The 25213-nt window shown below is 43.1% G+C and overlaps 1 protein-coding gene across 5 annotated transcripts in view; it reads right to left on the reverse strand.

The window, feature by feature from the left end:
- USO1 (USO1 vesicle transport factor) overlaps positions 1-24924 on the reverse strand; it is a 37051-nt gene extending 12127 nt beyond the window's left edge. The window contains exons 1-15 of one of the 5 annotated variants that reach the window (XM_040586770.1): positions 24791-24924; positions 24231-24317; positions 24047-24111; positions 17460-17539; positions 15259-15270; positions 11616-11716; positions 9481-9583; positions 9267-9322; positions 8515-8635; positions 6556-6734; positions 5633-5773; positions 4733-4821; positions 3874-4028; positions 3414-3625; positions 1986-2006 (exon numbers count right to left, since the gene is read on the reverse strand). In XM_040586770.1, the coding sequence (XP_040442704.1) occupies positions 1986-2006; positions 3414-3625; positions 3874-4028; positions 4733-4821; positions 5633-5773; positions 6556-6734; positions 8515-8635; positions 9267-9322; positions 9481-9583; positions 11616-11716; positions 15259-15270; positions 17460-17539; positions 24047-24111; positions 24231-24317; positions 24791-24856 (1488 nt within the window). In that variant the 5' untranslated portion in view covers positions 24857-24924. Of the gene's footprint in view, positions 1-1985; positions 2007-3413; positions 3626-3873; positions 4029-4732; positions 4822-5632; positions 5774-6555; positions 6735-8514; positions 8636-9266; positions 9323-9480; positions 9584-11465; positions 11493-11615; positions 11717-15258; positions 15271-17459; positions 17540-24046; positions 24112-24230; positions 24318-24790 lie in introns of those variants that run through there. The other 4 variants (XM_040586780.1, XM_040586788.1, XM_040586796.1 and 1 more) reach the window with 4 other exon arrangements.
- Positions 24925-25213: the final 289 nt, after the last annotated feature.

Below are 25213 nucleotides of genomic sequence, written 5' to 3' on the forward strand. Positions count from 1 at the left end.
AGAAACCCAAGTGCACAAAGTCAGAACAGCAGAGAACACAGCTGCCCTCACCAACCACACAACACCTGCCTGTAGTGTTTCACGAGGAGTACTACATGCCCTACTAGCAATCATTGTTTAGTCTTTGCTATAGGTTTGTCTGCAGCTTTGTTGTGACCCTGTCACGCTGCATACACATTATCTTCCTGGCTGCTACACTTCTAGTTGAATGCCACAACTGGTGTCTACTGACCTAGACCTCACTGCGAGTTACCTAGTCCCCACCAAACTATTTTCCTCTTGCCCTCTCTCTTCCTCTGGACTCGCTCATCTAGCTTTCCCCATCACTACTGTGCATTTCCCATACCCACCCTGTAGCTGGTAATCAGTTAACGACTTGCATGCAATGTGACACTTTCAGATCTCTGCTCATGAGGTGATATTTATTTCCAAGACAGTCTAACGACAAGACACATTTAAGAGCTACTTGCATGCAGCAGGTTTACCCACAAAGGCAAGACAGGATGCCCAAAGAGCTGTCTCGCCACTTTTTACCTGCTAGGTAAGGCTAAGAACTGTGTTCACACCCCAGTCTTCAGGTGAAGCATGAACAAAGACACAAAGTGGCATATCATAGGTTTTACAAGCTTATATAGAAAATCGTCTGCCACGTCACATTGGTGTAGTGACCTACAACAGTATTGTCTTGTCAAGCACCTCAGCTGAAGAACCTGCTGACAACCACACAGGCCCTTCCAGCTGCACCAAATGGCTACATCACCATTATCTGCGCAAAGACATCAGCCACGTGAACATTTGTCAAAAAATCAAGTCGATTCTCCCCTAGCTGAACAAAAACAAATGCCTGCTTCAAACAGAACAAACAAGCAGCACTACAAACCCTTTTCCCCTCACTTATGTCTACAAGTGCAGGCTGTTACTGTCCCAGTACTATTATGCAGTTCATACTCACTGGGAATTACTATAACTGGCAGTCTTGCCCCGCAGCACATGGGCACACCTTGTGCTTCAAAGAACACTGGTACAAGTGTCCCTTGTCAGAAATGCAAAGTTACTTCTGCGAGCGAGACCTGGCATTTAAAGCACATTATCTGCTGGAAGCAGTCGCAAAACACATTTTTTTCTCCAGTGCTGCATGATATTCCAAGGTCAAATTAACATGTTCTGCCTAAGTGTTTCCACACAGTCCAAAACACTTGCCTCAAAAAAACCTCCACGCAGCTATTTTCTAGACATACCATGATAACACCTAGTGTGATAGATGACACCTCCCCATGGCTGCTGTTCTACAGTTCAGGGCTGGTAACAATACAGCCCCAGCCCTTAGAACAACTGTGGTAAATAAAGCAGACGATTCCACAGCAGCGGTATTTCAGAACTGTTTTTTTTCTGCCGCTGATAACCAGCTCAGCAGTGCTGTATGTAGCACGGCCTGAATGTCAAACTCACTTCAGGGGTCCCAGGGGTCATTTGCTACTAATGAGATCCCCACTATTCACAACTAGTAGCTCCAAGTTTAAAACTTCTACTGGTAAGTAGAATGTACGAAGTGGCCAGAAGGCAGGTAAAACACCATTTTTCTTTTAGCAGTCACGAAATCAGCAGCATGTGCCCACTTCAGATCATACCAGCTGTTTGCTACAGGCCAGTTTGAGAAAACAGTATTTCTAACAGTTACAGTTTTTCTTACAAGAAAGCACATCTGTTAGGCGAACAGATGGTGAACGAGTCCACCCCACCAGAAAGAAAGCACCCGTGCTACCCAAGATCTTTATCCCATAGTTTTGTGGAGCACCCCCCAAGAATCCCCTGGAGACACAGAAAGAGCTTGTTATGCTAGGAAAACCCCAAACCCAACTGCAACACAAAGCTGTAAGTGGAAATATGTCAAAAAGCAGTTAAAACCTCCCCAGCAAAACCCAAGACAAGAGGAAAAGGCCTGCTTTTGGCAAGAAAATGCCGAAGCTGTGCCAAAATATACATACCCGTCTGTCGATCTTATCACCCTGCAAGTTACATACATATTACTTGAGAACCTTGAAGCGGAACACATTTCAGAAACATCCCCCCAGAGCCTGAGTCCCTTCCATCATTTAAAGCTAAAGAGCCACAGGCAGTTTTACTGACTCAAATTTACCTCAGACAAAAATGCCAGGAAAAGGATAAAAAGGAACGCTGTCTATTTTCAGGTAAAGCAGATTTTAAAAAGTCACATGAACAAATTCAGGATTCCACATTCTGCCAATATTCTTAATCACAGAAAAGTCTAATTGCTGACAGAATTAACTAGCTTATTATTACAACCATTTGGGGGAAAAGTGTGCCTAACAAGCCAATGTCGCAAGAAAGTGCGGGCTAGGAGGTGAAATTCATGCACTTGCCAATTGCAATGCCAGGTGTTAAGCAAGTTCAAAAAATGCTTTTAGCTTTGGAATAGCAAAACCCACAACAATCAATGCATGGGAGCCTGGTATTTTCAAGATGTTTCAAGTTAGCAGTTACAGGTTAAATACTAATCAAGCAGTTCTTCAGCAACAAAACGTGACTGGGGATCCTGCCAGTTTGTCTTGTCTTTTAAACCACGTTTAAGGTCTGGATGCTTTAGGACCCTGCCCTGGTTTCATCGGGGATTGAGTTAACTTTCTTCTCAGTGGCTACTGCAGTGCGGTGTCTTGGATTTGGTGTGGGAACAGTGCGGTTAAGGACTTTTTGGTTTCTCAGGCCTTGCCAGCAGGAGGGCTGACGGAAAACAGGGAACTGTGAGGGGACACAGCCAGGTCAGCTACCCTGAACTAGCCAAAGAAGTATTCCCTACCACGGGACATCATGCTCAGTATATAAACTGGGGGGGTTGGCTGGGGCCGCAGATCATTGCTCGGGGACTAGCTGGGCTTCGGTCAGCACGTGGTGAGCAGTTGCACTGCACATCACTAGCTTTCTTTTCTCCCTTCCCTTTGGTTTTCATTGCTCTCCCCTTCTCCCTCCTTCTCATTATAATGGTTATTGTTATAATTATTGTTCCTTTGGTTTTAGTTTATCTCAATTGTTAAACAGTTCTTATCTCAGCCCTCAAGTTTAGCATTCCTTTCTGATTCTCCTCCCTGCCCCCCTGGGTGAGGGGAGAGTGAACAAGCAGCTGCGTGGCACATAAATACCAGCTGGGGTTCAACCACCACAAACCCTCTGCCTACTGAGAGTAGACAACATCAAGCAGCAACTGCTGATGAAAAAGCACAATTTGCTGCTTTTCTCCTCCCCCTGAAGCATAGAGCGCTTTAAGCAAAACATAAAAACAGTTCCCAAAACAGAGTGAACAGTCATTCATGTCTTGCTGCCACACGCCTGCACAGAAGCAGCGTTCTTCCTAGATACCGGGAGTTTTAACCCAAAGCGGGGGGAAGTCAGTGCTGTACCTGCGAGAGGATGTTGGTGCACTGCTGCAGCAGTGACACTGGTGGGTTGCCGATGCTCGTTGCTAGCTGAACCCTCAGGAGCTGTTCTTTCAGAGTGGCGTTTTCCTGTAACGCGTGGGCCAGGGCCACAGCGGCGCACCAGTTTGAAAGAGAGTCCGTAGAAAAGAGGCCCCCACAGAGCAGCTGACCAGCTGAGACAGAGTTACCTGTCGCTACCAGAACAGGCAAGAGGTATAAGCACGATTAAAACAAGCCACAAAACCAGCAAAATATTTACAACATCAACAGTTAAAACACAGAAAAATGAAACCAGTGAAGTTTTAGAGAAATCATAAGCCAGATCATCTTGCTTGGATCAGACACTTCATGGCAGGTAAATAATTTTGCAGAACACATCAGTTGATGCATTACACCTCAGTGCTAGTACACAGCTCACTGCAGAGACGTTAGCTTTGCGTACCGTCAATAGTAGATGGCAGAAGCGTTGAAACGATTTCTCCTTGTCCTTTTTGGTTTTTGTATAAAAAGCACTGGAAACAATAAAGAACGGCACAGCGTAGCACAAAAGGCTGCCTTTCGTTTACCATGGACATAAGAAGTACTACAATTGCAGGCCTGTTTGGAAAGGGAAGAAGAAAACTGTTAGGACAAAGTTGTGAATGAAGACAACAGCAGACACAGAATTTGGAGTGTAGACTTCTGTCTACTCTGTAAAACCTTTGATTTTACTACCAAAGTTTTTCAGTTACTTAAACCACAAAACAGCATATTCACTATACATGACTGCACTGAGCTACTGCTCCTCCACAGTATTTTCATTTCCCATCAAGTCCCCTGCTGCTCCCTGCTAGGTTCAAAAACACTGTAGAAGATGTCTCATAAGGCCACAAGCAACTCGTAATACAGAATGCTCTTTTTCTATCCTCACACTCATATTCAAATGCTGAGATGAAGATCTCCTTAAGCTAACACTTGCTGCTCCCCAGTCTGAGTAAATATCAATTAGCTGCCTATTTTCTGACCCTCTAAATCCTTTTGTAGACTGGCTAACAGCAGCAGCTTGTCCTGATGTAGGAATTTCAACTTTTCTTTCTACTTTTCAGGTACCACAGAACAAATAAAATCAGTTCTAGGCCTCATCTCTGTGGAAACATACCTGACACCTTCATGCTGTATCTAATACACCCAGTGTGAACTTGAAGCTGTCACTCGTATCATAATTCCAAACTCTGAATTCAAACAGTCCTCTGGATTAGACTACCATTCTCCCATACCAATACATCATTACCTAACACAGTTAAACACTTTTCTTCCTCTACCTTGGTGGATTAGAAGGTGCATTTACAGAGGCAAAGTAGTCTTGATTCATCTGGCATCCTCGAATGACTTCTGATACTGTATTAATGGTCTAAGAAAAGGCAGAGAAAAATATTAAATGGATAGTTAATTGTGAGCCATAATTTACTACCTAGATCACTCAAAATTATTCAAGACTACCCTGACAGCTCAGTATCAAAAAACACACACCAAGTCTCAGCATAGAGATTTGCTCAATAAAACCATTTCAAATTAAATCCCAACAGCTAACAGCTGTGAAGCATGCTGAGCAAAGCTTAAGGGGCAGAAAGCTCAGATGGGTTTATTATACCCTGTTACCTCCAGCTTTATTTTCCATGTCAGATCAGTTTGGCTATGACAGCCAGTTAAACTGGATATTTTAAAGAAGTCAAAAGGTGAAACCTTTTAAGAAGAACTGGAACAGAGGCTGCTCCAAAGGAATCGGTCTATGCTCAATCTAAGCACATCGTTGTATCAAGAGGCAAAAACACCTCATCCTAACCACTGACAGGGCTTTCTAGAAGCTAGAAATCCCTCATCACTGGAAACCAGCTGAGGCAGAATGGTTCTAGACTCTCTAAAAAGAAAAACAACAACAAAAAAACCTCACCCCCAAAACAGGAATCAATTCAGCCACTCTGGGATATGCTGAAATCCAACAGAAGCAATAAGCAAACCCGAATACTTCCAGGTCACAGAATATCATGCAGAAGACTATCTTACGTGTACATTGCCCACACAGGAAGCTGACATCTCTGGCATCTGAAATACTTTCTTAGCAAATACTGTAATTTCAGTTTGCAGCAACCAGCTATCCCTGTAGACCCCTGCTTTCACCCGTTTAGTTGTCCCCACCCCTACATCCTTTTGCTCCCTCTTACTTCTGTCAGGATATCAGCAGGAACTCCAGTTGCCATCAGGATTGTGCAGAGCTGCTCTAACAACCCACAGTGAAACATTGCCTTCTGACAACTGCTGGTAGCTCCAGGAGGATTTGTGGGAGACACGAGTACCCGCACAAGCTAGAAAAAAAAACCCCAAACATTTCTATGTGAAGAGAGCCTGAGGCCTTCTGAAATGCAGACCAAAGCAGATTTACCCATTTAAAGTTTAGCCATGAAATACGTTTGTGCCTAAAAATGGAGGTAGAAGACAATTAAAGAGCACGTTCATCTCATTACCACACGTGGCTGTTTGACTTCAAATTCAGTGAAAGCCTCTAAAATCTCCCAATATTGGACTCTGTTGCAAGTAAGCGATTAGAAATCAAGCTGTAATTATTCTGTTGTCCTGGCAAATGGTGAGCCAAATTACATTTCATGAAGTGAGAAAATGCCTTCATCACAAATGCTCAGCTTCCACACAAAGTGCCACAGAACAGAAACAGCTTATTTCATTTTTTTTTTTTTGAGGGGTGAGCAGAAGGGAAGATGCCCCACACACAATAATTATGAACCCATAGTGAAGACAGCTACTGAAATTCAGTTAATGCACCACAGCCATACATGAATTCATACAGAAGGATTCTTTATGTAGAACAACCCTAAATTACGTATTTAGCTTAAATAACTGTTACATCGTTACATGAAATGAAGTTACGTGATACGCCAACTGTTACAAATTGACAATTTGGCAATAGTATTTGTGCCAAAAGCAGTACACCTCATGCATGTTGGCAGCTAATTCTGAGCTAAAGACAACACGTGGATTTTGTAGTCACCTGTTACCTTACACTTATTCTTCATTGCAAGAGAGCTGAATAAGCGTTGACATCAGCACACAGGAGTTAGATGAGGTGTTTTACCTGCAGCATTAGATGAAGATTAGTTACTTTCTGTGCAGACCACCCGCAGTTGTCATCTCCAACTTCAAACCAAGGCTTCATACGCTGAATGTATGAGCCTTCTTTGAAGAAATTCTGATTGGAATTATTATTCTTCAACAAGTTTTGTAATAGGAGGAGACAGTCTTCCACTACTATTCCTGGTGAGACAAAAAACCCCAAAAGATTAAGCAAGAGGTAACATGTAGAAAACTAAATAGCTTCTCCACGCACTAAGTATGTTCTAGATGGAACAGAGCACACACTTCTAAACTCTTCATTCTTAACAAACATTAGATTTGGATCAAGAACTGTGAACCTTATGCAAGAAAAAAAATAATTAAAGGTCGCTCTAAATGAAATGTTGATCCAGCATATTTCCAAGGAAGCTGTATTTGTGTTTCTTCCACAAGTCTGAAGCAAAAATGTTATTTCCAAAGAATATATAGTTTGTATGAGTTAATTGGGTAGGAACGATAAGAACTTCAAAGCCTCACAATCACTTTGTGTCTTGAAGTATACCTACTTCAGAGTCAGGCTACATAACTGTCTCTCAATATTGTAAGCACTAAAATGACGTTCCTCTTGAACTGCATCATGATACAAATGGCAGTTCTTACTGGGTTACAGATTCATTCTCTTTAATCACTAGCTACATCTTCAACTCATGTCAAAGCTACTTTTCAGGTTATTTTGGTGGAGAAGAAATTCTTAGAAGCAGCCCTTAGAAAGAACCAATTCAAACTCAACACCTTGGATTTGCAACAATTTTTTTAATTTTTTTTTTATTTTTTTTACCCTCAGGTTTTATCTGTACTTTAAAAAGCACTACAGCTGCTAATCAACTATGTACTCTGTAGAGAGAAAAATATTCAGACAATGCTGCCCAGACAACAACATGAATAAAGGCAGCCTGCTTCTGGTATTGCTGGGGTGCCTCCAAATCTGGACTCAACAGAAAGGATAAAGACTTACTCCTTGCATTTCTGAGAACACACAGGCAGTGCCAGACCCAGGAATGGGAGAACAAAGACAGACCAGCTGTCACACTCCCCCTTCCCACTCCTGCTGCAGAGCCACAGCTGGTAACCCAGCCCTCGGCAGGGCTGTGGACAGGAGGAACAGACACGGAGCAGGGAGGAGGGGGAAGCAGAGAATTCTTAGTACTCAGAAATTTACATACCAAGTCTCCTAAAATTATTAGCTGCCTAAAAATAGCAGCTTTGAATCAAAGGCTTGCTTAATCCTTCCATGCCAACATACTTGGAATAATTCAGCTGGGAGAGAAGCATTAACTGCTCCTGCAACCCACAGAAAGGTCACGGATCAGCAAAACTGTCTCGTTACTGAAATAGGTACTGTACCAAACTACAGTCGGTGGTAAACTCATCATGTGTTGCTAACCAAAAAAAATAAACAAATCACACCTCAAGTGCTACATCATTTTTGCTCATTTTTTTTTAGCCTTTTTTCCTATGCCCTAACATGTAAACGATTTGGCAAGGAGCTGACCAGAAAGGTGAAGTTATTAGTGAGGCTGAAGAAACTAAGCAAGCTTTTACTTCCAGTCACTCCAAGCATCCAAGGATCTTGCAAGAGGAATACACATGCTTAACTCTGTAAGTGACAAATGCAACACACACATATCTGACACTGTCATTCAAATCATACACATTCACAGACTTAAGCCAAACAAGAACACACACACTCATGCTCAGAGAAATTAACTGATGTTTTAACTAAGTACCTCAAGACCAGTTTTCAAAAGATGCTGAAACCCTGCCTACTTGCTCAATCAGGTTTTGCTTGTTTTGTTACAGCTAGGCTGTATGTTTTGATCCTTCTACCCACTGACCTAGCTCCAATTACGTACTAATGTCAGCCTGTGAACATTGTCACCTAATAGAAGCACAAGAGCGTAAGTCTTAGATTTTTCTGTACCTCCATCACTGTTTCCTTCTTCTGTTATGATATCCAGAAGTCTCTCAAAGGCATTTTCAAAGGCAACAATCTTCTGTATGGCTGCATTGCTTTTTGTCAATTGCTGTAACAACAGGACTCCCTTGACAGGTTGCGGAGAGAAGAAATCAAACTTAAGTCTTATTAGAACTACATTGCTTTTCACAAGTCACAGCTCTTACAAGGACGCTAAATCAGCAGCATAATTCTTGGCCAGAATCACAGGACAGAACTGCATCTAACAGCTCAGCGCATCTAACAAAACCCACTGTGGACACCACAGAAGAGTTCCCTTGTGCCTCACTGCACTTCGAAATAGAAGCACAGTACTGTTAAAAAGGACACTAAGTGGCCATAGAGAAGAAAGAGGAAACCTGTAAAGCAACTCATCTTTTCTGTAGTAATTAAAGCATTTTGGCATCCAATGAGTAAAAAACAACAACTGAAGTTAACCTGGCAGAAGGCCAAGAGAAAGATCAGTTAAAACACCAGAAAAACCCTACCCAAGGGTCAATGTTTGCATTTAATACACAGTAACAGTTTGCCTTTCTTAACGTGAATTGTGGTAAGACATCTGAAAACCACACAACTGACATCTTAAATATTTTCAATTAGCAACCACAATGAATTATTCACATTTGTTTAACTTAATCCAAATTCTGCACAAGTACTAAGCAATTCAACTGGCAGTTACTATTTATTAAGAGAATAAACTGCCTTTGTTCTGTACTTACATCATTTCGTATAACCTCCCTGGAGTCTGCTAGTAAATCCATGAGTCTGGAAACACCTGTAAGAAGTGCATAAAAAAAAAAGTATAAAAAAGGTGCCGGGTTTTTTATCCTGTAAGTCTTTAAAACACCTTGCTTGAGACTCCTCTAGCCTTCTGCCATAATGTGTGCTGAGCTTCCAGCTTCAAATTTAGCAGCAGTAACCTCAACTGCTTACCCATAGGGCTGACAAGAATTATCTGCTGCACTTGAGGTCCTTGCTGCTTTAAAAGAGATGTAAGTAGTTTCACTCCAGGCCAACGAACATGGAAATCAAATTCCTGCAAAGACGAAAAGGAGTAAATTAAGTAATAAATTCCTCAGTATTTGGCTTTCTCTTCTACACACCAGTTATGAACAGACACCAAACAGGTAAGGGATTTCATCTCTTGTCAATTGCTTTTTCCATCCATCCTATTACAGCACATGGCCAGCGACTCAAAACACTGTTGTATTCTGTGGTTCTTTCTATTTTATTATCAGCAACATGAACTCCCAGCAGTTTCCTTTCCTCCATCTCCTCTCAGGTAGCGTTCCTAGCTATTTCTTCCTTCAAAAAAACAGTAAGTCACATACTCCAGCGGTCAGCCCATACTCCCCAGAAATCCAAAAGGGAAAGGAAAGCAAGCCCTTTCGTATCTTCTTCCTATTCCAAAACAGTAACAGCAGCTTCTTTTAAAATTGGGTCTCATCAGCAAGAGAAAGCTCAAGAACTAAATGAGTCCATTGAGTTCAGACTTGACCAACCACAACCCTTTGGGCTCCCCAAGTCAGTTCAAACTCATTCAACAGCAGTGACTGGACCTACATCTCAACTGAATCACCTCACAGAGCTTTCTGTACTTCTAATACTGCTCGTTTTAAAGCATCACCTTCCAGTAAGCCAGCAGATCACTAATTTTGACAGGCAGTCTTATTTTAACTCTGTTCCAAGTTACAAGTGAAAGATGAGTGCATGTCATCCTTTCCTCAGCACCCTACCTACCTCAGTCACTGGCTGAGAAAAACACCTCCACCTGCTGCAAAAGAGAGGTGGTGGCTAATCAGTCTTCTAACAGTCTCACCAGACTAGATGATTTATAAAGCTTTTTCTAAAACTGACTCTTGTACACGACAAATCCTGAATTGCATGTATTTCTAGCAAAGAGGATGCTGAACTAAGGCATCTGTAGAGAAAAAGAATGGATAACCTACAAAACACATTGCAGGCTTCCAGCTCTGCCGAATGCTATACACCTTTTTATCAAATGACACTTCTGTGTGCACTTGTACACCAAGCTCATTTCAACAGTCACGCAGCTACACCTATAGGTTTCACCCATCTTTAGGACAAATGCTTGCTGTTTTGAACTTGCAGACCTCAAATTTGGATCAATAACATCACCAGCACCCTGCTGCAGAATAAGACCCTAGTCTACCTTGTAACAGATACATCAAACAAGTACATCCTGGATTTTCCTAAAATATTGCAATTACGCATCTCAGGGGTATATTTATAAACCAACCTTTCACACTCACAAAGTAGTTTTACAGGACTGTCAGCCACAAACAAAAGTTTCAGAGATAACTTTACTAACTCACTAACCATAGTCTACAAAACTGCTCCTGATTTGCATTTCTATCTATTGAGGCCATAATTTGGCATTAGGGGATATAAGCCTCAGATATACTGACAAATGTTTAAAACCGCTGAAAACGTGACTGAAATTCCATACGGAAAGAGTAGAGCATCATCTTTTTACTAAAGATGGACTCCAAGGAGGGAGAAGAAAAAGAAGAAGGAAAAAAAAAAAAAAAAAAGGAGGAAAATAGATTCACATTGCTCTTTCTTTCAAGCAGGATCATATTCTTAGTTTTCAAACAAAATTTTTAACAGCTGAGAACAGAGACAGTCCTTGAGGATAAAACCACTGGAAAAGGAGTTAAACATCATGCTGATAGAAAGCAGTCACTCTTTCTACTTCAACTGCATTTCAACATATGATATTATCTCATTATCATTTAATGATCACCTGAAAATTATACTTGCACATGCGACAACAGTTGCAGTTTGTGGAGCAATATTTTTCACTGTTTCCAATCAAGTATCTAAAACCCTTTCAGTGTTACCCTGCTTGAAAAGCTGCACTAATGGCATACATCCAGGTCATAGTCTTCACTCACCTCCAACCCCATGTTCACTATGTCTAAGAATAGCTCACAAATGACACAGGCTTCACTAGAAAGACAAAAACATAGCTTTATCCATCAAAATAACCTCCCTGGACAGTGCTACACATCCCTCAGTATTGCCAGTATGATACTGTTACTCACCTCCACAAGACTCAACAAGAGCGTGACATTTTCTTGTTGTTTAATGAAAATCTCTGTGAACTGACTTCCCAAATCATCAACTTGTTTTGGTAAGTTTTCTTCTGTAATAGTAAAAAAGTGTGTTACAACACATAATTAGAAGGACTTCAGGTAGCTGTGATTTGTATTGTTTACAAAAATAGGACCATGGGTGACAGTTTTATAGAGTCACTGCTATAAGGCTAACTGACTTATTTTCAAAACAAACACTGCTGGCAAGCTTTGCAAAAAAGAGAAAACCTGCATTATTCTAAACATAACTTCTATTGAGAGATACTTTGTTTTAAATGCAGGAGGAAACCAAGAATCTACCAAACAAATTCATTTCATCATTAAAAGAAAAAAACCCACACTATTTCCATTGATCATATCCAATCAGATTCACAGTTCTCACCCCCATAGCTGCCTGTTAGAGATATAATCAAGCACATGCCTAAGTGAGGAGAGAATTCCAGGAGAAAGAGAACCCTCCCAGCAGAGGAGGCACAGAAAGTCTCAAAGCAGCTACGTTCACATGCAGCTGAACTGATCTGGTAGAGAAGTTCCTCATAGGGACCATTCACTAACGTGCAAAAGCGAAGTACATTTCATGCCAAAAGGCTTGAAGCAAGCGGTGGGGAATATAAACCATCTAAAGCTAAATGGCTCAAACACCTCATTTACTTATTTTGGTTTAGCAATAGAAAAGACTCAAAATCAGGAAAGGAGAGTAAATTTGAAACAGATGAGCATCAAAACCTCTCAAGTCTTGAAATCTCAATTAATTTCACATGGGTGAGGAAGTGCCATTCTGTTATTTACTCTTCAGTTGTGCAGAATTGGGGTAGCACACAAATTCTGTCTTACACCATTGCTTCATGTGTCATTGTTGCACAAACAAAAAACAAATGCAAAACTGTCCCACAAAACAATAGGAAACATGCCAACAGCATCTCTGCACTGCTGCTGTTTTTCTAGGCTGAGTGACAATTTACAAAGCTATTTCACAAAACAATGGCATGTAGGTACTACTCATTAGTGTAGTTAAGGAATTTCCATAGAATTGCTCTTCCTCAATTTTTCAAATTAAAAGGGAGGTTTTTCACTATACTTTCATTTCGGACAGGAAGAGAAGACATTTCACTCAAATCCAGCAGAGTTTCTGAGACTTCGGCATTTTAACTACTCAAGAGGAGTTCAAATCCTGCCCCACTCAACAGGGATGGGAATTCAGTTGTACATGACACCACTGGCTACCCCGTGTGAAAGGGGTCTCTCACTTTCTTAAAAAAATAGGTTAGTTCTTTGCTTGGTCGTCCTTACACAAGGCCTCCTGCAACAGTACAGAAGAGTGGTGAGCACAGAGTAACTGCTGGGAGGGCAATACAGAAGGACACGTGCACTTATGTCTGACTCCAGCCAAGCACCCTTCTCCCTACAAAGCTTCCTCGCCCTGCGCATCCCCTAAACCACCTGCTGCTTTGCTGCCATCTCTCTCCACAACCTCTAAGCCCCTCCTGTCCCACAGAGCATACTGCCACCCACCCAGGCTCTGCTCTGTATTTTAGGCAGCTCAGAGAGCTCAATGCTTCATTGAAGAGCCACAGCAAAGGCAATACTGTACACCTTCTGAATCAGGTTGCCCTGCAAATCACGCAGATGCGCGTTCAGTGCTGCGCCATCCCATGCTAGCTGATCAAACCACAGGCACAGGAACAGCTTGAAGCATATAGCACAGAAAAAACATGGAAAGCCACTGAATTTCTGACCAAACCCAAAGGTCTGATTTGATTAAGTGAAGGCAAAACAGGGATCTTCCCTCCTCCTTACACTGCAGGATTTACAGCCTTATCAAGGAATCACCAACAAATTGTTAACAACTAAGCAGCTATAAAAAGGGTCAAAAACCACCTGTAATTTTCAAACTCTGTACTTTGTTAGGGGTATGGCAAAACAGAGAAATCAAAAGACTCTACCATAAAAATCTGGCACCAAGAAAACAATTCTAATTCCACCAATGCAATTCAAACTGTTGGCAATGACAATTCACTGCAAAGTATCGGGTTTTAAGATATAATTTTTAAGGATTTCCAATACAGGAAAGACATCAGAGAGTAGCCAATAATTTCTCTGATGTAGTACAACTAATATTTCTCCCTTAAAGCAGGCTTACTGGTAGGTAGCTTACAAGAGGGAGAGAAAAGTAGCATTAGTCTGCTGTAAATTTTTAGCTGCAGAAACAATAAAATACTAACAAAAGATGACAAAAGGGATAACAGACTGGGAAAATAACTCTGGCCCAGGCACACAGCATCTAGCAGAATACAAGTCCAATACTGAGCTCTCTGAAGCTGAGGGGCTTATCCAGCCTGGGTTGCTACTAGTTTACATGAACAAGCAAAACAAACAAACCAACCAAACCAAAACCACAAAACCAGGTAAGCCAACTCCACAGAAGTTCAGTTGCTGCACCTGCTATGGTAGAATAAGAGGCAGCTCAGCTGAGAATCACACACACTACAGCTTGCTGCAAACCAAGGAAAGCCCACAGACTTAAACTTTTTTTGTTTTAAGTAGATGCTTAAGTTAGTATTTTACTTCGAATTTTCTGCGAGCTGTGACTGAACACCTTTTCATTTACCCAGACGCAGCTACAAATAGCAAGTATTTGAACTATGTATTCCTCCTAATGCCAACTCTTAACCTTGCCCAAACTGCAGGTGCTAAGGCAAAACCTGAGTAATATACACAGCCTCTTACAAGTTTGATGTAGTTTCTATTTATTCCAAAAGCTTGACTCTAGTTCAGGATGTTTAGGGTTCTTCTGTAAAAGGGTCAAATTAAAGTTGTGGTAGATTTTTTTTTTCCTTCTCTCGACACTTGCTTTTTCCTATAAGTATTTCTTCTATTAAACTTAAAAATTAAGAAACAGACAGAGGCAAAGGGAAACTGCATCTTCTGCGGATATACCACAGATCTCACAATCACAATTCCACCCATAATTGCTTCTTAAATCCGCACATTCACAGTGCTCAAATAAAGAGAATTACTTCAGTTTGCTAAGATTAGCTCTTAGGGATTCACTAACAAGCAGCAACACAAACTAGAATTTAATCTTAAAATAAACAGATGAAGTGCATTTTGATAAAACCAGTTTAAACAAGGAGAACACGTTAGTGGTAACTTAGGGGAGAAGTGAACACTGTATTTTAACATGCATTGCTTAAAACAGACACTGTGAAGAATGCTTACATGCAGCGCATGCACTTGTGTCGAACTTCAGGGCTTCTTGATAACAGAAACTCTGTTTACAAACTTTTGCCCATTCAAATCCTACCAGCTCTGAAGCTGCACGCTTTCATGACATCCCAAATGAGAATTTATCATTATTACAATTGCTGGTGATCTGCTGGCATTCAACATGCCCAAGTCACGTAAGAAACAGATTTGGGAAGACATTTCAGCTCCAAAGAAAATGCGTAGAGCAGAAAGCAAAAAAGCTTTCAGTAAGCTGCAATGCAATTCTTTACAGTGTCCTTTTCAAATGGCAGCGAGTGTTATGGGTGTGAGTAGCAACCAGGCCTAAAACAAAGAGCCATATTTATGTAAGTAAAGGTTCTTTTACCTTCAGAATCATCTGTCAGTGCAGATAAAAGAAAAAGAAACAAGAGAATGGTTTACAAGTTGAATAGCTTTCCAAACAGCACAACCAACAGCAGCATAAGCTCAGATTTTCAAAGCAGCCATCCTAGCTTTCTACAGCAGCAATTACTCCTTCAGGTAGTTCTTATGAAAGTGGCTGAACTAAACAACTCTGCACTCTTTCAACACCGGGGTTGTCACATACATTAAGTCTGTCAATTGTTCGCTCTTCCTGAGAGTGCTAATAACATTCTTGTTGAGTCCATAATCAAGGCCGCTACCATGAACATATGGATTCACTAGCACTGTAAAACTCTCATCATCTCGTTCAAAACCTCTTTCATCAAGATAAGGCCACTGGATGAACAAGGAAAAGAAGGGCAAGTAAGCAAAGCAACAATTTGAGAGATGGTTAAGAATAATGTATCACAGAAGTATTTCAGCTTGTAGCTACCTAAGACTAGACAGTTCATTGTAGAAGGCACTATGGAAGGACATATCGCACAACATAATGCCAACATATTAGCAGAAATTTATTCTTATTGGAGAACCCTGACCTACCTTTCATAAGGTTATTTATCACTTAAGGAGCCTTTGAAGAAACACTTTGGGGTAAGTACTGCAGACAAGAGACTTCAACTCAAGCAACAGTATCACCTCATATTTTGCCCATTCACAGGAGCATTTACACTCCACTACAAATATCTCATTTTTTGGTTATGTTACAAGTGCCATCAAGGCTAGAAATACTCTTGAGATCCACAGCAAGCGCAAGATGTTAGGAACCCACAGATATTTCATGACCTTAAGCGTAGCCTTCTCACACTGTATTCACACTTGCCTAAAATCTGATTATTTTTTTTGGACAAGCTGGTACAATGGATTTTCATATTCATTCACTCAAAAGCAGAATGGATATCCTACAAGTCTTTTTATTTGTTTTTTATATTTTCCTCTTAAAACCTTGGAAAAAAGTCTACAACTGTTTGGCTTACGTCCCTGGTTTAAACAGTGATCAAGCAAAGACTTGATTTGCAAATACTAACAGAAGTGGTGTTCCAACTAACACCCACAACAAGGCAGAAGCTACACATCAGAAAGGTCAGGTGAATCCCGCAGTTGGCTCTACTACACAACCTGCTTCAGATTAGCAAATAAGTCACCTGCTGCATGACCTTAACTAGTACCTGGTCTCCATTCTCCCCAATGATAGCAATGAGAGCAAGCCATACAGGCTCAGCATCTGACAGACATTGCTCTTGGATTGAGGCTTCCTCCCAAGGTAGCACTTGCATGGCCCTCAGCCAGATCCCATCCCCACTCTCCAGACATGTCCTTGATGCGAAAAACAGGGAAACTTGGACTGTCCAGCTCTCTGCACCATTCACCCTTCAAGAGCCTGAAATAGTTATAATCAACAGATGTTTTATTTGCCAGAAGCATCTGGCTCTTCTTCAGCCTGGGCACTTGTGGCTCCTACTCACATATTTAGTTTTAAGAACATTCTTCTTGTCCCAGCCCAATTTGGGTTACCGCTGTCATTTTCCTCAGCCTGGTGGTCCTCCGAATAGGCTTATTTTTGAGAGCAGCAACCATTTTATTGGCCTTTGAGACCAGTTTTGATGGCCTATTAAGAAAGGCCTTTATAAAGAAAAAGGCAGAAGAGGCAGGGAGTTGGACAGCCCAGCTGTCTACTTCTGCATCTATCTTGGGAAGGTCAGGTCAAGTCTCTTTGTAAAATGGCACAGCAGGGCTGGAAAAGAAGGTTTTCACACTTACATATAGCCACCTTATACAATAGGTACCTGAGATTTTTATCTCTCAATATCCTTGTTCAATCACCAGATAGCCGGGTCCCATTTGACAGTAACAGCCAGAACTGTCCTTTCCCAATAGCAAAGAAAGTCACTATTCTTTATGTACAAACTAGAAAAAACAATTAATTACCCCACTCCAACCTGGCTGCTGCTCACAGAACACAGATTTTTTAATTAGTAAGAGATCCAGTATTACTGTAATGCAAGCTCTGTACAATGAGATTTTTAGCACTGTCGTAACAGCTACACAATAACAAAGCAAGTCTCAGCATTAGTAAATCACAGAGTATTACAGTTTATAATTTGAACAAAACCACCAAGGAAAGCACCCCCACAGTTAATACAACTATGATTACCAAGTGCTTACCTTGCTCCTCCTCTTCTAGGTCATTCGATATTACATTGTAGAGAGTGTCCAAGGCATAGCCAATTATTTCAGAATCTGAACTGCAAATGAAAGAACCATTTTTCTTTAATAACTTATTTCCAACTACTCTTACAACATTGTTTTTCTGCACAGGCAGTTCCCTTTAGATCAAGTGAGAAGGACTGATGCTGACAGACATGTTGTTATGCCATGTAACCATGAGCTGTCTGGTCCCTGAATGGAGTCAAGCTCCTTTTCCCAGTTCCATTTCCTCAGGTGGCCACATCCAGAAAGTCTGGTGACTCCAGAGGACCACAGGAAGCTTCGCTATAAGCGTGCCTTCCATTTTCAGAGTCACTCTTTCCAACCTGCTCCTCAGGTATACCAGGAGAAGTCTCTGGGATGGCTTCAGAACCCTTCCCAGAAAGTCACCCAAGGAAGCTGCAAACAAGCTTCAGCACCATCCCAGGAAAGACCCTCTCCACTACGTCATCAGTGAGAACTAGGGGCCAAAAGCTTGCACTCCCCGTGAATGAAATGACAACAGCGGTGGATTCTGGCCAAACAGGCCAGCCTCTGTGTCACCAACTCTGACTACACCCAGTTATTAAGGGTTTTTGAACTCCAAGCTTCCCTGGGAAGCTGCTGGGCAGCCAATCCAACCTCAAAACATTGGTTCACCTGCTTATGTGAAGACTCTTCTCTTATTAAGCCCTGTTTTAAGTGAGACCCATTTCTGCATTACAAAGACCCAACAACCTGTAAGCCCTGCAACAAAGACACAATGCAAGAGATTGGCAGGGGGATGTAACCACTGCTGCTGCTTGCTTTGCTGCTCAAAAACTAGCAAAGTACGATAGCACAGCTGGTCAAGAACCAAAGGAAAATAAAACCTAACATCACAAAGGAAGGCACCTCATTGAGCAGAAGGACACACCTCACAGCTATTTTCATGTCTTGCCCAAGCATCAGAAGAGCACACTCTCAAAACAAGACCTTTCATTCAAGCTTTTATTTGCTTCCACTGATCTCCAAGGCATACAAATAAGGCCTCCACACCAAAGATAAATTTGCATTTTAAGAAGCTATTAGACCAGTTCAGAGCAGAGGCCTAAAAAACAACCTAACCAGCAATCTTAAAAGTCAAGCCTTAACTGAAGCCAGCTATCTCTGCTAGACCACTACAGGAGAGACCTATAGTAGTAAGAACACTAGAGATGCCTCAAGGTGATCCACCATCTTTGAGAAGAGAGAATGGGTCAATTTGTACCTGCATTTCTTGTACCACTAATGCAAGGGCTTTAGTGAGCTGTCAAAGTGACACCTCACCTCCCTTTCTACCACTTTCACACTAAATCAAAAGCTAGAAATCATCAAGTGCCAGTGTAGTTTGTTCTTTCACATTGGATTTTGAATTTAATCCTTGTGCTGCTGATGCCCTCCCAGGACACATCAGTTTCTCCTCAGCATGTCACTCAACTCATACCACCTGCTTTTAAGCTGGGCTGTAATGGAAGCAAAAGGGGAAAAAATTATCTCCTCCTCTGCCAAACTGTTAGTCAAGGCAAGCAAAGGAAGCTTTTAGTCCGTGTAAACCAGGGGTCCTCAAACTTTTTAAGCAGGGGGCCGGTGCGTGGATGAAGTGGCAGGCAGCCATCTGCGGCTGCTTGGTTTCCCCCCCCCAGCCACCGGGGGGGGGGGGGGAGGTGGTCAGGGGGGTTCTGTAAATACCGGGGGCCAGATTGAGGACCCTGGGGGGCCCGTAGTTTGAGGACCCCTGGTGTAAACAGTCTCATTCAGCAGGTATGCTCGGGTTTCCAGCCTGCTTGTTTTCCATTCATTGCAATTACAGTTCTTCAACACGATACTACAAAGCCAATCCTTTCCTTTTTGTGCAAGTGAAACAATTCCACATCTGAAAACCACTTAGAAATTACTAATCCTGGAGAACTAAAAACCAAAACAAAAGCAAGCTGTAGCCTTGCTTATCCTTTCCTTTGTTAAGGAAATCACAGAAGCTACAAAAGACCAATTTTATGTAGATGTGGTAAAAGCAGGCCTTGTTTCTTATGTCGAAAGAGGAACACATCACAAAATTAGGACAGCAGCATCCTGTCTTTGCTGTTCATTGCCCTGCTACCATCGATGTGCTGTGCACCACATACAACATTTACAACATTTTATTGATTATTCTGTTCAGACTGAAGCTGTGCAGCTTTTGCTCTGTAGTGGAACATCAGTCAAGACAGAGACTTCCTGTCTCTCATGCATCCATAAAAGATGCGAACTTTAGACAATGCGAATCCAGCATAAGCCACCCTGGGCATCTTGCCTCTGCTTGTTGTGCTTTTGTGTGGCACTCAACCCAGATGTCAGTGCAGCACTCCATGAGTTCACAAACAATAGCAGGGACTAATCATATGGAAATTAAGGCACCCACGTATTGTCCTGCCCAGGTAGGGTGCCTCAAAAATCCTTTTACCTATTCTTCTAAAATTCCGGCATTTCACTGTCAGAACAGAGACAAGCATCATCTATATTGTCAAGAAAAGCATGGAAAAGCACAGTGTTTCTATCATGTCATCAATCACAGCATGCCTAGAAAGGAGGGCATTTTGTTACCCCTAAAAACTCAAGTCATGGAAAAGTTATCAAAGGGGTAATGACATTTATATTTCCTCTTAAGAAAGTTTTAATGAGAAGTGTATTACAATTCGAAAATTTGGAACTAACAGCACATAAACAATTGAGGTTTGTGCCTTAAGGAAAAAAAAAATTCTTAGGTTCGTATTAGGCTTCAAATTATTAGAATCATCATGTTGAAATTAAAAACCTTGTTAGATAAGTAGAACCAAAGCAGTAAAGATCAAGCCGACTTCTGGCTCTGGTGCTTTCTGCCACACCAACAGTTAAGTGGTACTGGCCCGTTCTACAGCTGATGCCAAATTTTTTTCAAAATAATCTCTGGTGGGATGTGGCAATATCTAGACAGCAAGTCAGGAAAAGTCCTCTAGTAGATCACAGTTCCTACTTCATATTACAAAATAAATACATGGCCTAAGAACACTGGTGTGTACCGAAGTCTGTAAGGTTAAAGGCTGACTCAGGAGCGTCATCAGGTTCTGGGATGGCTGATGCACACAGAGCTAAAAAAATAGTGAAAAGTCAGTTTTCTATAGAACAAGTTTTAAGCACTTAGGCAGGAGCTAGAGCTTAAAACGATCTTTAAGTAAACCATTTAACAAGTGAAATGATGTCTTCATGTAAGAGACAGAAGTGGTGCATTTCTGTTCCAGTATAAAGCCTGTAAATAATTCCAAGCAACAGCATAAGATCTGAGGACAGAACTGAGAACAGAGCACAATAAGCACTAACCATTTCAGCACAACCACACAAACCAGGCCTCTTCCCTACTAAAATCAGGAGGTGAAGCTATAAATGCTTCTCACCCTGTACTAACAACTTCAGAATTAAGAAAATATTAGTATGCCTTATAAAGCAAAGAGCTGCAGAAAAGATTCACTACATGGGAAGTAAACATGCTGCAAATGGAAGGAAGGAAAGAATGAATTACTACTGCAGAGCTGACACTGTACTTGTGCTCATCACTTCAAATTTCAAGGGAAGGAACAATTGATTCACCAAATCCAGAAGATAACTGGCAGTGAAAGACAGCTACTTTTTACTCAAGGGCTACACTAATAATAGTTAACAATTCTCAGAAAAGAGCTGTGCTATGATACTTGGCTGAGAAGGTCTTAAAACTAAATTACTTTTTGATACCGATTTCACAATGGCCTTATTTGCATTAGGAAATAATCAACCCCTACCAGCAAAGTTGCTTCAGTTTTTCATATTGCTATTACATATTCCAGCAAGACAAATGCTGAAGATCGAACAGTTGTGCATCTTGAACTATTCCATTAATTTCTGGTAAATACATAATAGGAAAGCACATTTGCACATCACTGTTCTCATGCTACAGTACTGTGTACATCAGCTATCCATTCCAATCACACACTCAAGTTCTGCAAATTTAGAGACCCATTCCTGCTGCTGGCTCATCTCCCATAATTCATGCCACCCAAACATCCCATGCCTACAGAAAAGGCTGGAGAGCCGATCAAGCTTCACCTGACATGGCCCAAACGAGCCCTGCTTCTACTCAGCTGGGAACTAAGAGGAAAATCCCATGGATTATGTTCCCACAAAACACAGCAACTACAGGCACATATCCCAGATGACACACAGATAGGAGCGTACCATCTCCAGTCCATAAGCTAACAACCATCAGCATCTTCATGGCCAAAATGCTTCACCTCAGGATCTCAGTCACCCATCTGCAGACCAACCTAGGATCAGTGAAGAAGCAGACCTCCCTAAAGCTAAGCTACAGAGAAAAACAAAAGCCACCATTTTGATTTTAGTATACTGGTTTCCTCGTCCTTTCATATTTCTAATCAAATTAGACCACCTGTAATCTTAAACTCCACAGCAACACAGTCAGTGTACAGCACCAGCACATGTGAATCACTCACATGAATACAGTGACATGTGAGAAGACAACCTGAGTCAATCACCGACTCCTGTTTTCTCTGAAGTTGCATTGCTGCTACTTATTAAAAATAATCTTAAGCAGCTACAATGCAAAAAAATAAAGGAGGAAATCAGCATTTTCCACTTCTGCAGAAAGCTTCACGGCACCTCAGGTGGACACTGGAAAAGTCCAAAGGTCATACCTACATACACACGCTGCAACAGCAGCGACAGCACAACAGCAGTGACCTCCATCACACCACCATCCTCTCAGTCCAATAGGCCGGTCAGCCCGAGCACTGGGGACAGCTGAGCCTGTGACTCAGTTATCAACCAGTTACTCAGATGAACTGGCTTTGATTTCTATTCCTACAACTGCAAGTCCCCAAAGCCTCACCTCTACAGCCACTGACACCAAACAGTGCACTCAAACCACCTGTAACACGTACCTGAACTTACACAAGACACAGTGGCTACAGCTAAACATCTCTCAAATGAACCACAGCATCTAACACTGAGGACAGCTGATGTGCTGGTCCACTGACAAACACGCAACAGGAAATCAGCCTGTCAATATTTGTGGAAGACAGCTTTTTTTTTCAGCTGGAAAACCCCAAAACCAGAAAAATGTATTTACTGTTTCTTGAACTGCAGACCAAGTCACACAAGACATCTGCACAGAGCCCCAGCACACACAAATTCCAAAGGGGACAACTGGAGCCCTAAAAGCACAGCTCTCAAGTTCCTGCCCAGAAGGGTCTGGGTTAGTCTCAAAGGAAAGGAGATCAGCAGAGCCCCGCCTCCCTTCTCAAAGTTCAAATCTGCCCTCAAGAGCAGATAAGTGGATGAAAGCAGCCTCCTTGACCTAATTTTTCTGAAGGGTTTCCCCTTCATGTCAGTGACAGTTACTCCTATAACCTTTCCTCTAACTGTTCGCACCACACAAGCTGCATGCAGGCCAGACATCCATTTTTAACTACCCAGCCAACTGAATGGAATACACTGCACTCGCCTAGACACCAGCCCCAAACCTTCCCTTCCAGCCGGTGTAACTGGCCAGGCAAGGGAGGCCCCCAGCAGCCTCCAGATGAGCACCAAAGGGTTTCTTGTCCTACATACGTAAGCAAAGCACAGTGCCTCCTTCTAGACACTGAACTGCTGCTTTTCTAGTTCCTCCCTGTCTTGACATTAGAAGACACATTCCTGCTTCCCATGTACACACATGTAATTATTCCAAGTATGCCTTTATGACTTTTTTAATATATATTAAATTTACCAGCTTTACATTCAAATCCAGACCAAAAGACCCTACCTAAGCACCAAGAATGCGCAGTACTTGAAGCTCAAATCAGAGCACTGTAAACAGGATCGAAGTCACGACATGTGGGTACTATCAAGTACAGCAATGCAATTAATTGCAGAAGGAGATGGATAGTAAAGACACTTCAATTGCTAGTTATGTAAATTCTAGTCCATGTAAAGTATTTAGACTAATGTCATCGGTCTTAACAGCAACCATGGAGTCCAGCTCTCCTATTTACATGAACCCTTCAATATAAATGCATTACTCCCCATGACGGAATCGTTCTACCAATCCATCTGATGACACACATCTGAGAAAACACACATTTGCTCACTTCATTCGTTTCCTCTTAATTCTGTCTAGTTCACCTTTTACCCAGTAACATGTTGATTTGGGTTACTCCAAACCCTGCATTGAATTAATACTGTAATTTTGGATTTACCTTTCCAGAGCAGTGGAAACCAACCACTAGAAAGCATTAAGACATGCTGTGCTACCACCTTCACTCTAGAACTGGTCTTTCCATCCCTCATCCAAGTTTCTGGAATTCTGCTCTTTTTACCTCTGATTACAGTCTGATTAGGTTTACCATCATAAAAAGCCACTGTGACAAAAGAGCTGTTAGAAACCCTACTCCCCTCCTTGCTTTATTAGCACAGAGAACAAAGTCTGTGTTTGTTGGTTTCAGCAGCAAAGAAGGGTTGGGTTATCAGCTGCAGGCAGCTGCCAAAGTCAGCAACGTGCTTACCGGTCTGTCTGAAGAACATGGATGAGATGTTCCATAGCCTGTATGCCTACCTCCAATCGGTATTTCTGTTTGGAGAGAAAGGGAACAGTTAATGCTCTAGGCCAAAATCCAAACACAGTTTTTTAAGCAACACATCAAAAGAAGATGAAGAGCCGTACGGCTCTGCAGGAAGCTCGGTGTTTACCTTGGATAAGGATTTGAGAGCACGCACAGCATCCCTCCGGTCATCCAGTAATGTGGAAGAAGCTACTCGGTCACACAGCTTCTGAATCTGGAAGTGTACAAGACACGGGTGATGAACGATAACATGCCACGACTCCAAAACGCCCCCAAAAATCACAGCTCGGCGGCGGTAACCGCACGGGAGAGCGCTGGTTCCCCACGGCCAGCCGGCGACTCCGTCCCTCGGAGCAGCAACGGGCCCCGTGTGCCCGCAATACCTGAGCGGCCCAAAGGCTCCTGGCGCGGCCCAGGCACAGGCGGGGAGGCGGCGAGAGCCTCCCGCGGCTGCCCCCGGCCCCCCGAGCCGGGCGGGCAGGGCGCTCCCGGCCCCGCAGGGCACCGGCCGGCCCGCCAGGGCCCCGAACACGCGGGCCGGGCCGGGCCGGGCCCGGCGCCGGGGCCCCTCGCAGCCGCCACCCGAGAGGCACCGAGGACAAGCCGCCGGCCCGGCCCGGCCCTGCCCCGCCGAGGGACCCGGGGCCACCGCTAGGCCCCGCCGAGCTGCGGCCCTGTCCCGCTCACCGTCTCGGCGCCGGAGGGCTGCGGCCCGGCGCTGGGGCCTCCCATAACGCCCCGCAAGAAGTTCATGGCGGCTCGGCGCGGCCAGCGCCGCTCGCCCCCGCGCCCCCGGCCCCCGCCGCTCCCGGCCCCCGGCCCCCGCCGCCGCCCCCGCGACGGAAGCGGGCGCCGCGCCTGCGCCGCGACGTGGCGCCGACGTGGCCTCCGCCGGCGGGAGGGCGGCGCGGGGCGGGGCTGCCGGGGCCGCGGCCGAGCCCGAGTGCTGCCGCCCGGCTCGGTCGGGTCGGGTCGGGTCGGCCCGGCAGGGCTCGGTGCCCTGCTGCCCGTGCCCGCAGCCGCCTTACGCTTCTCAAATACAGTGGAACGCAGGAAGGAGCTCAGCCTTCGCTCCCAGCTGACAACGCTTTGCGCCAGTAGGGCTCGCTG

Source organism: Falco naumanni, chromosome 1 (assembly GCF_017639655.2).
Source record: "Falco naumanni isolate bFalNau1 chromosome 1, bFalNau1.pat, whole genome shotgun sequence".
In the NCBI taxonomy this organism is placed as follows: domain Eukaryota; kingdom Metazoa; phylum Chordata; class Aves; order Falconiformes; family Falconidae; genus Falco; species Falco naumanni.